This window comes from Rattus norvegicus, chromosome 7 (genome assembly GCF_036323735.1).
Source record: "Rattus norvegicus strain BN/NHsdMcwi chromosome 7, GRCr8, whole genome shotgun sequence".
NCBI classification, from domain to species: Eukaryota; Metazoa; Chordata; class Mammalia; order Rodentia; family Muridae; genus Rattus; species Rattus norvegicus.
In genome coordinates this window covers 81,282,982-81,295,019 of record NC_086025.1, presented here as the reverse complement: position 1 = coordinate 81,295,019, position 12,038 = coordinate 81,282,982, and the positions used below count along the sequence as shown (strand labels likewise).

Sequence of the window (12,038 nt, the reverse complement as noted above, 5' to 3'; positions counted from 1 at the left end):
GAATTTAATGAAAACGAAGAAACAACATTCCTAAACTTACAAGACACAATGAACGTGGTACTAGGAGGAAAATTCATAGCTCTGAGGGCCTGCAAAAAGAAACAGGAGACAACATATTCCGCAACTTGACAGCACAACTTAAAGCTCTAGAAAAAAGGAAATAAATAAATCAAAGAGGAGTAGAAGTCGGGAAATAATCAATCTCAGAGCTGAAATCAACCAAGTAGAAATGAAAAGGACTGTACAAAAATCAACAAAAGGAGGAGCTGGTTCTTTGATAAAATCAACAAGATAGATAAATCCTTAGTCAGACTAACCAGAAGTCACAAAGTGTATCCAAAATAAGAAACTCAGAAATAAAAAGGAAGACATAACAACAGAATCTGAAGAAATTTTTAAAAAAATCAGATCCTACTACAAAAGCCTATATTCAACAAAACTGAACAATCTGGAGGAAATGAACAATTTTCTAGACAGTTACCAGGTACCAAAGATCAATCAGGAACAAATAAATCATCTAAACAACCCCATAACTCCTAAAGAAATAGCAGCAGTCATTAAAATCTTCCAACCAAAAAGAGCCCAGGTCCAGATGGGTTTAGTGCAGAATTCTATCAGACCTTGATAGAAGACCTCATACCAATACTATCCAAACTATTGCACAAAATTGAAACAGATGGAGCGCTACGTAATTCCTTCTACAATGAAGCCACAATTACTCTTATACCTAAACCACACAAAGAACCAACAAAGAAAGAAAACTTCAGAACAATTTCCCTTATGAATATCGATGCAAAAATACTCAATAAAATTCTGGCAAACCGAATCCAAGAGCATATCAAAACAATCATCCACCATGATCAAGTAGGCTTCATCCCAGGCATGTAGGGATGGTTTAATATACGGAAAACCATCAACGTGATCCACTATATAAACAAACTGAAAGATGAAAAACCACATGATCATTTCATTAGATGCTGAGAAAGCATTTGACAAAATTCAACACCCCTTCATGATGAAAGTCCTGGAAAGAATAGGAATTCAAGGCTCATACCTAAACATAGTAAAAGCCATATACAGCAAACCAGTAGCAAACATTAAACTAAATGGACAGAAACATGAAGCAATCCCACTAAAATCAGGGAGTGACCACTCTCTCCCTACTTATTCAATATAGTTCTTGAAGTTCTAGCCAGAGCAATCAGACAACAAAAGGAGATCAAAGGGATACAGATCGGAAAAGAAGAAGTCAAAATATAACCATTTGCAGATGATATGATAGTATATTCAAGTGATCCCAAAAGTTCCACCAGAGAACTACTAAAGCTGATAAACAACTTCAGCAAAGTGGCTGGGTATAAAATTAACTCAAATAAATCAGTAGCCTTCCTCTACACAAAACAGAAACAAGCCGAGAAAGAAATTAGGGAAATGACACCCTTCATAATAGTCCCAAATACTATAAAATACCTCAGTGTGACTTTTACCAAGCAAGTGAAAGATCTGTCTGATAAGAACTTCAAGCCTCTGAAGAAAGAAATTGAAGAAGATCTCAGAAGTTGGAAAGATCTCCCATGCTCATGGATTGGCAGGATTAATACAGTAAAAATGGCCATTTTACCAAAAGTGATCTACAGATTCAATGCAATCCTCATTAAAATAACAATCCAATTCTTCAGAGAGTTAGACAAAACAATTTGCAAATTCATCTGGCATAACAAAAAACCCAGGATAGCTAAAACTATCCTCAACAATAAAAAGACTTCCTGGGGAATCACTATCCCTGAACTCAAGCAGTATTACAGAGCAATAGTGATAAAAACTACATGGTATTAGTACAGAGACAGACAGGTAGACCAGTGGAATAGAATTGAAGACCCAGAAATGAACGCAAACACCTATGGTCACTTGATTTTTGACAAAGGAGCCAAAACCATCCAATGAAAGAAAGATAGCATTTTCAACAAATCGTGCTGGTTCAACTGGAGGTCAACATGTAGAAAAAGGAAAATCTATCCATTCTTATCACCATGTACAAACCTTAAGTCCAAGTGAATCAAGGACCTCCACATCAAACCAGATACACTCCAACTAATAGAAGAAAAAGTGGGGAAGAGTCTCGAACACACAGTCACTAGGGAAATTTTCCTGAACAAAACACCAATGACTTATGCTCTAAGATCAAGAGTCAACAAACGGAACCTCATAAATCTGCAAAGCTTTTGTAAAGCAAAAACCACTGTCATTAGGACAAAACAGCAACCAACAGATTGGGAAGAGATCTTTACCAGTCCTACATCTGATAGAGGGCTAATATCCAAAATATACAAAGAACTTAAGAAGTCAGACTCCAGAGAGCCAAATCACCCTATTAAGAAATGGGGTAAAGAGCTAAACAAAACATTCTCAGTTGAGGATCATCAAATGGCCAAAAAGCTCCTAAAGAAATGTTCAATATCCTTAGTCATCAGAGAAATGCAAATCAAAACAATCCCGAGATTCCATCTCACACCATTCAGAATGGCTAAGATCAAAAACTCCGCCAACAGCAGATGCTGGCAAGGATGTGGAGAAAGAAGAACACTCCTCCATTGTTGGTTGGATTGCAGACTGGTACAACCACTCTGGAAAACAGTCTGGAGGTACCTCAGAAAATTGGACCAAACTGAGAATAGGACCCCTTTGGGGGAAATTAGAGGAAGTATTGAAAGCGTTGAAGGAGCTTGCAACCCCATAAAAACAACAATGCCAACCAACCAGAGCTTCCAGGGACTAAACCACTACTGAAAGACTGACCCAGGGCTCCAACTTCATATGTAGCAGAGAATAGCCCTCTTGGGGCATCAGTGAAGGAAAGCCCTTGGTCTTGCCAATGTTGGACCCCCAGTGCAGGGGAATATGGGGGAGGGCAATAAGGGGGAAGTATAAAGGGAATACCTGTATGGGGGAGGAAGAGGTGAGAGAATGGAGGCTTATGGACAGAAAACAGGAAAGGGGAATAACCTTTGAAATGTAAGTAAAGAAATATATAAAACAAAATTTAAAAAAGAAAATCGCCCTTTCATTAAGAATTTAATCATTTTTATAACATTTTTAACAGGATTTTTGTATTTATTTGCATTTCAAATGTTTTCCTACTTCCTGGTTTCCTGTCCATAAACCACCATCCCATCCCCCTTCCCCCTAGTTCTTTGAGGGTATTCCCCCTACCCCTCCATACACCCCTTCCTACCTCCTGGCCCTGACATACCCCTACACTGGGGGATGGGGTGGTCGAGCCTTGGCAGGACCATGGGCTTCTCCTCCCATTGGTGCCCAACAAGGCCATCCTCTGCTCCATATGCAGCTGGAGCCATGGATCTGACCATGTGTACTCCTTGGATGGTGGTTTAGTCCTCTGGTTGGTTGTTATTATTGTTCTTATGGGGTTGCAAACCCCTTCAGTTCCTTCAATCCTTTCTCTAACTCTTCAAATGGAGAGCCCGTTCTCAGTCCAATGGTTGGGTGCGAGCCATCACCTCTGTATTTGTCATGCTCTAGTAGAACCTCTCAGGAAACAGCTATATCAGGCTCCTGTCAGCATGCTCTTCTAGGCATCTGCAACATTGTCAGGGTTTGGTGGCTCTATGTATATGGACTGGATCCCCAGGTGGGGCAAGCTCTGAATGGTCTTACCTTCAGTCTCTGTTCCGAACTTTGTTTCCATATCTCCTCCTGGGAATATTTTTGTTCCCCTTCTAAGAATGGGTGATGCATACATACTTTGTTTGTCCTTCCTTTTGAGCTTTATGTGGTCTGTAGATTGTATTTTGGATAATCCAAGCTTTTGGGCTAATATCCACTTATCAATGAGTGCATACCATGTGTGTTTTTCTGATTGGGTTAACTCACTCAAGATGATATTTTCTAGTTCCACCCATTTGCCTATGAGTTTCATGAAGTCATTGTTTTTGATATTTGAGTAATGTTCCATTGTGTAAATATACCATATTTTATTTATTCATTCCTCTGTTGAAGGGCATCTTGGTTCTTTTGAGCTTCTGACTATTATAAATAAGGCTGCTATCAACATAGTAGAACATGTTTCCTTGTTATATGTTTGAGCATCATTTGGGTATAGCTGGGTCCTCAGATAGTATTATGTTCAGTTTTCTGAGGAAACTCCAGACTGATTTCCAGAGTGGTTGTAAAATCTTGAAACCCCACAAACAATGGAGTAGTGTTCCTCTTCCTCCACATCCTTGCCAGCATCAGTTGTTATCTGAGTTTTTGATCTTATTCTGACTGGTGTGAGGTGAAATCTCTGGGTTGCTTTGATTTGCATTTTCCTGATAACTAAGGATGTTGAACATTTCTTTAGGTACTTCTCAGCCATTCTGTATTCCTCATTTGATAATGCTTTGTTTAGCTCTGTACCCCATTTTTAATAGGGTGATTTGGCTCTCTGGAGTCTAACTTCTTGAGTTCTTTGTATGTGATGGATATTAGCCCTCTACTGGATGTAGGATTCATAAAAATCTTTTCCCAATCTGTTGGTTGCCGTTTTGTCCTAATGATAGTGTCCTTTGCCTTACAGAAGCTTTGCAGTTTTATGAGATCCCATTTGTCGATTCTTGATCTTAGAGCATAAGCCATTGGTGTTTTGTTGAGGAAATTTTCTCCAGTGCCCATGTGTTCGAGATGCTTCCCCACATTTTCTTCTATTAGTTTGAGTGTATCTGGTTTGATGTGGAGGTCCTTGATCCGCCTGGACTTGAGTTTGGACACGGTGATAAGAATGGATCAATTTGGATCCTTCTACATGCTGACCTCCAGTTGAACCAGCACCATTTGTTGAAAATACTATCTTTTTTTTTTATACTGGATCAAGTGACCTTAGATGTATGGTTTCATTTTTGGTTTTCAATTCTATTCCATTGATCTACCTGCCTGTCTCTGTACCAATTCCATACAGTTTTTATCACTATTGCTCTGTTATTCAGCGTGAGGTCAGAGATGATGATTCCCCCCGAAGTTTTTTATTGTTGAGGATAGTTTTCTTTATCTTGGGTTTTTTTTTTGTTATTCCAAATGAATTTGCAAATTGCTCTTTCTAACTTATTAAGAATTGAGTTCAAATTTTGATTGAGATTGCAGTGAGTCTGTAGATTGCTTTTAGTAAGATGTCCATTTTTACAATATTATCAATTAAATATCATTGCACAGTATTTTCCTTACCCTTTGCTTTCAGCATCGTCTGTCATATATATTGCTCCCTGTCAAGTTCATGCCTGTTTTCCTCTAATTTTGTTGTTACATGTATGTATAAATGTATTAATAAATAAATAGAGCCTACTTAGTCTGTTACTCGACGGTTACACTGTTGTATGTTTTTAGTGCAGACCACTTAGATAACACATTTGAAAGATTATCACTGTGGAGACTTACTCTTTCACTCTCAGCAGTCCATATGTGCCTGCAGTTCTTTGTTTAGGGATGGGGACCCATAAGATTTACTCTACTCGTGATAACATGTGTACATGTTTTGTCATTGTATAGATACTAAATAGACAGACATACTGTTAGGGAGTCATGGGTGTTGGTTCCCTGCCATTTCCAGGATATATGGACTTACAGCAGACTTAATGGTCTTCTGTCTGGCTCTCACAATCTTTTCTTCCCTTTCATGATGTTCCCTGATCCTTTGATACAGGAGTTCTATTGTGAATGTATATACACCGTGGTTAACCACTCCATGGTCATTTGTTCTCTGCATGGTAGTTTTCTGGGACAGTCTCAATCTCTAAAAAGTGAAGCTTCCTTGATTTACTTTAGTTTAAAGCATTAGCATTCTTTCTATCCAATTTTGATTCTTGACAATAAATATGAAATTTATAGAGTAGTCACTTTATATAGAGCTTTGTTCTTTCTTATTTTTGTGTCCATCTATTGTAAAAAAAAACAGCCTGATGATTTCAATGGGAAAAAACAATTTATTTCTTATTTGCTACAATTTGCTTTATATAGGTGTTCATTTATTGCAGATAATTTTTTAATGTTTTAGTTGCTATTTTCACTCAGAAATAACTGTGCTATAATAGACAATACAAAAGAAAAGACAAAAGAAATTTGGGGAAATTATGGGGTAAGTATTTAAATAACATAAGTATATTTAAATAAAATGTATTTGTTCTCACAATGCATGTGCAAACATTTGTTCATGAAATTCAATGACAAGGATCATTATACTTAATGATTATGGTTTGAAATATCCAGTAAATTAAAACTTTTAAAGCCCATGTGCAATGATGATTTCAAATCCACAATTATTGATTTCTTATTTACATGAGTCAACTATACATTTTCCTTTCAGGACGTTGATCCTGATCCCTTATAAAATGTAACTGTCAAATGCCATTTCAGGATTTTTGCAAACCTATTTTTCTAGCAGTCAGGATCTTCAGTGAATTGCAGGGACAGCAGAAACAATACATGACTCACTTTTCCTAGCAGTGTAGGAGAAGTATTGAATGCGTTTTCATAAAAAGCAATAGTTACATGTTTATATGACACAAAGAAAATTGTTGGGATATAGAATGGCTGCTGTTCCCTAATGGATGTAACAAAAGGGCTTTGAGTGAATACAGAGATCAGGCATTGAGCCTAATAGATATTTAATAGATCCAGCCTTTATTTCATTTTCTATTTCAGAGCTTAAGGAAGATTTCTGAGTGCATTTAGCTAGGGCTTTTATGCGTCCATTGTACATAAAGAGACTAACCGGGAGGTTTAAAGCACAGCATGAATGCACACGGAGGCCACTATGTTTATAAATAAACATATATTAGAGGTTATTTAGTAACAATGAATTCAAAATTGCACATTAAAATTATGTGAAGAACCATTTGCAAGCCTTATGTGTATGACCTAAGGCTCCAGATTCGGCCCCCTAATATTCTTTAGTGTCAGGGATAGAAGAAGTTGGATACAGGTTGCTCAAAACAGCAAGGAGCATTGGAATTTCAAATCAAGTCCTTTGAAAAGAATTAGCTACTGAAGTCGCATGTAAAGGACAGTTTCAAGGGAGATATCCACCGATCAGAAAATACAATTTAAAATAAATTCATTAACAAGTACAGTGAATCCTTCTCACAAAGTAGAAGAAAGATGAAGCCGTTTTTCTATTAAATACAGATTAAAGCAGACTGTGATGCGCATCCTAGGAAATCCACTAAGCAGACTCCACTAGAGAAAAATAACCCTCACTCTTTCAAAAAGGCAGGCAGATATAATCCATCACACATGGGTTACTTGTCCTGATCCAGATGAAAAATGCTATTCTACCTGCTCTGCCACAAGCTGGAAGTAAAGTCCTGTCTGGCTAAAGCTGGCACAGGGACTGGAAGACATATGTCTTCCTCCTGGTTCCTGCATCAGAGGGCTGGCTCACAGACAAAAGACACTGTCACCATGCAAATTTTTTACAAGTTAGTGAAGTTTTAAAAAAAAAAAAAAACTTCTGTTCATTTAAGAGAAACATAGGAGTTATAATTTCCAGTTTTCTAAATCTAATGTGACTAATATATGGGACTTTGATATTTATACTTTCATTTCAAATACAAGTTTCGTTACTTTTGTGATGTTTACCCTTAAACCAGGGGTGAACAGAAAATCAGCAAATACAAGGACTGTAGGAAAGTAAGTAGCAGGGAATAATTTACTATGTGTGTTCTATAGACACTGGATATTGGCATAATTCATAAGTGACAAATACACAAAGCAGTACAGTATATAAGAGCAGTTTGAATATTTACCAGAACATTGAGGCTGGCAACTGGATATCATGTAACAAATGCCTACGGTATATATTTAGGTCACACACAGATTTCAAATGGAGTCAAATCGCTTTCTAGTTTGAATCTGTGCTTGAATTCTCATTTTTTGTGAAGGTTTATTTATTTCCCACCATTGCTCAAGACACCGTAACCAGTGTCTCATCAAAATTCTTTTACCACATTGAAAATTCATGATCAAGACATAATGCAAAGGTATTTCTTGTCAGGTAAAAGTATTCTTTTTCTAATATTTATTATTTTATTGTATATTTTATGTATATACATTTCAAGTGTTATTCCCTTTCCCCCTCTTCTCCCATGTTCCTCCCCCTCCTCCTGTTTCTATGAAGTTGCTCCCACTCCCACCCACCCACTCCCACCCACCCATTCCCACCTAGCCACCCACTCCCACCTAGCCACCCACTCCCACACAAGCAGTCACATCTCAACATCGCAGGCTGACATGAAGACAGTCTATTTGCTAAATGTGAGTTGGCAGAAATAGATTGTAACAATTTTGCTTTTATTATTTTGTACAGTATTCAAATATTTTAAGAGAGTCTGTGAAAGGTTAAAGGTTAGGATAACACAAATTTAATACTAATATATGTATATACACAAATGATAAGTAAGAAGTATCAAAATAGATGATGTTTGTGTATCACCAAAATTCCCAATTCTTTGATAGGCAGAAAGGTCAGACAATGCAATGTTTCTCATGATCTCCATTACAGTGTTCCTCTTAATCATATGTGCCTATAATTATATCATAATATTTTATTGAATTTCTTTGTGTTTACTTCAAAAATCTATCTAGATACAGGCCTCTGTGATATGAATATACTTAAAATGCAGTATTAAAATGGCACCTTTGTAGTGTTGGTAGATGTCTTAGAGAGGGTTTATGTACTGTCATTTCCAGGCTCTGTCAAGCACATGGTCACCTATGCTTCCCTCCTCTGGGTCTGTATAAAATTATACAGACCAGACAGGAGACATATTTGTACTCCTCTCTGAGGTTGCCTTGCTATTATTAAAGGAAACTATATTTTCTTCCCTTAAACTATGTTTGTGGTTTTACCAATAAAGTAGGCAAATAGTAAGAGATTTGCTTTTTTGGTATGAAATTGAAAATCTCTATAGTAAGTCTGTTTCCCCTATTTTTCCTTCTATATGGAATCTCCTTCCAAATCCCAATCTCTGATTTACTCATTCGATTTCATCCTTGAGTAACCCCTGGCTCCTATTCAATTATGTGATACAACAATTTTATTGAGAGAAGCAATATGAAGGAATTTTCCTTTCAGTATTTCAAAAGCAGAACACTACCAAATGCACGTTATTCATTCCGTGTGGCAGTTATGCCACATCTTATAAGAAGATAGTTCTTTTAAATAAAAACAGTAGCCATAGAACATGTGTTGCCCATCCTCTTAGTTAAGGTTGCTATTTTTGTGATGACCATGACCAAAAGCAATGTAGGGAGCAAAGGGTTTATTTGGCTTTTCCTTTCCCATCGCAGTTTATTGTCAATGGAAGTCAGGACAGGAACTCAAACATGGCAGGAAGCTGATGCAAGCCATGGAGGAGTGATGTTTACTAGCTTGCTCCTCATGACTTGCTCAGCCTGCTGAGCAGGAACACAAGATCACAAGCTCAAGAATTGCACCACCCAAAATGGGTTGGGCCTTTCTTCATCAATGGCTAATTAAGATTTAATAGATACGTTTTCTTAACTGAGCTTCCCTCCTCCCAGCTGACCATAGCTTTTGTCAAGTTGACATAAAATTATTCAGAACACCTATTATAAGAGTAATTAGTTAAAGCAGCATCATTAATTCACTGTGAGAATTACAGAGTTAGAGTATATTACTTGAACATTTGTTGCTTTGCAAAGCATTTTGATAGTTGTCAAGAAAATCTACAACAAAGATCTGTGGCATTTAAAGATTAAAATGATATACACATTTTTTGGAGACTAAAAATACTTAAAGATCTTTATAGATCCACTTTCCCTTTTTAGTTCAAAGGGGAAGTATAAAGTTCTCTGATGCTCTAGTAATCCTGCCTTGGGGATATGAAAGATCTAACCTAGTTAAACACATTAAATAGTACTTTTACATTATAAAGTTTGATCACTAAATTGTGTGTTTTATCACTTATGTTGTATCAGTACATAGCAGTGTAAGCTAGACAGTTTTATTTTGTTCTAACCTGGAATGTATTGAAGGATACATCTTTCACAATTTGCATGCAGAACATACTTTAGTAATCCATGTTTTTTCTTCTTCAATCTCTTTTTCAGGCTGACTGGAAGCTTTGTGCCAGACCTGATAGTGAGCATGAGAAGCCAAATGTGGCTGCATCTTCAAACAGATGAAAGTGTTGGATCTGTTGGCTTCAAGGTTAACTACAAAGGTAAGGATGAATTTCTTCTGCACAAAATATATTATCATAATACAGCCAAAGAATACTTTTAAATTCTGGTTTAATTGCATCTACAAAGTAAAGGAAAATGTGTTTTCTACAGTTCCATGAACAATACATTTAAAAAGAAATCATTTTTCTCTACCACTGTAGATGTTGATATTACATATCTTTAAATAAAATAAGTTCACCTTTAAAACTTGTCTGGTTTTTATACCTCATCTGCCACTCTATGCTTCAGTCACACTGGGATACCAGCCTTTCACAGAATAGAAAGTGAATTTAAGCTCTTTAAATAATTTGTCTATTGAAATAGCTGTTATTAAATGATTAAATGTATTTGTAAATGAATTAAATCCTCAAATTCTTGGGTTCTTTGTTTTAATCTATGAGATTATATCTATAGTGTTAGTGTTGTGATTCACTTTCAAATAAGTCATAGGCTTTGATTTGTTTTTAAATTACTACTGCCTATCTCAATAACATGGATAAGAACTAATTACATGTGAATATAAAAACTCTTCTAGTTTCATTTAGTTTAGACAAATGCAGTTTAAATCAGAAACATTTTAACCATTACTGAACTTTGACTAATCCCAACATAGCCACATGGTATACACAGATCTACAAAGGTATAATTCTCCATGAAAATTATTTCAATAATACATGCAAATGAATCAGAAATCTAGAAAGTTACATGTGAATGAGACTAATAAAAGTTCCATATCTTGAATTTATTATTACTATTGTGGCAAAATATTATTCTCTATCTTATCAATTAACAGTGGCTGTGAATTTTTTCTTACCTGCATAATAATTTTAATTAGCTTCCCTTTCAAAGCACTGCCATTCCTTTGTGTCTGGATGTATGAAATGAATGCATGATGTTGTCTGGGAGACTGAACACAATCATTCCATATTTTTTATTTGTAACTAAATTTAGAACTATATTCATTTGAAGAGTTCTGGAAATCTGTGCAAATGTCAGTTGAATAAAAAGGTACACTTGACTGTGGTTTAAAATACATTTCTACAGCAGTTAAAATACACATCCTTCCTAAAGAAGTAAAACAAATTACAAATGGAAAAAGTAGTCAGCAAATGCTGGAATTAATTACTTGATTTTTTTCTTTCCTTATCACTTTAAATAGAGAGACAAGGCAAGCATCCTTGTATTCCTTTAATTTTTCATCATTTTTCCAACCCTGTGTAGGATATTTGTCATAAAATCTATAGTTGGTTAAACCTCAGAAACTATATTAATCATTAATGGGAATGCTTCAACAAGAAAGTTATTGAATCTTGGGATGAGGTTGTAGTGGCAGGGGGATTCTATCAACCTTTCTAGAATTCTCCTCTGCTGCTGTTCAAGGGTAGGGGTCGGTGTAAAGGAACACAATTCAGCATTATTTTATTCTCTTTTCCTTTGGAATTCAACAATAGTGCTTAAAAGTTATTCTAAGGATCTGCATATATGTCAATTACTGAATGCGTTGTTGAATATAAAACCAGACACTTTCCCTTTCAAGATCATAATTTAGTGACGAAGCGTAAAAGTCACGTAAGAATTCATGCATAAATATCCACAGGTAAGATGCATCTGAAATCAATATACGAAATTCTAACTGAAAATTCACTGTATCTTTTCCCCACACTTTATCCAATTTCTTCCAATCTACCCTAGTCATTGTCAAAGGTAATCATCCAAAATTTTCCCCTTCTCCTTATCTCTAAACTCTGATTTAATAGGATTATATGTTATTTTTGTATTTACTATTGTCTTTGGTTACAATCTAG

The 12,038-nt window shown here is 36.0% G+C and overlaps 1 protein-coding gene across 7 annotated transcripts in view; it reads left to right on the top strand.

Moving 5' to 3' along the window:
- Positions 1-12,038, top strand: part of Csmd3 (CUB and Sushi multiple domains 3) — a 1,319,129-nt gene that overhangs the window by 661,450 nt on the left and 645,641 nt on the right. For all 7 annotated transcript variants that reach the window (XR_010053386.1, XM_063264433.1, XM_063264432.1 and 4 more), the window contains one exon: positions 10,120-10,232. Coding sequence is in view for 6 of the 7 variants with exons in the window: in XM_063264433.1 (XP_063120503.1) it covers positions 10,120-10,232 (113 nt within the window). In the remaining variant the exon portion in view is untranslated. The remainder of the gene's footprint in view (positions 1-10,119; positions 10,233-12,038) is intronic.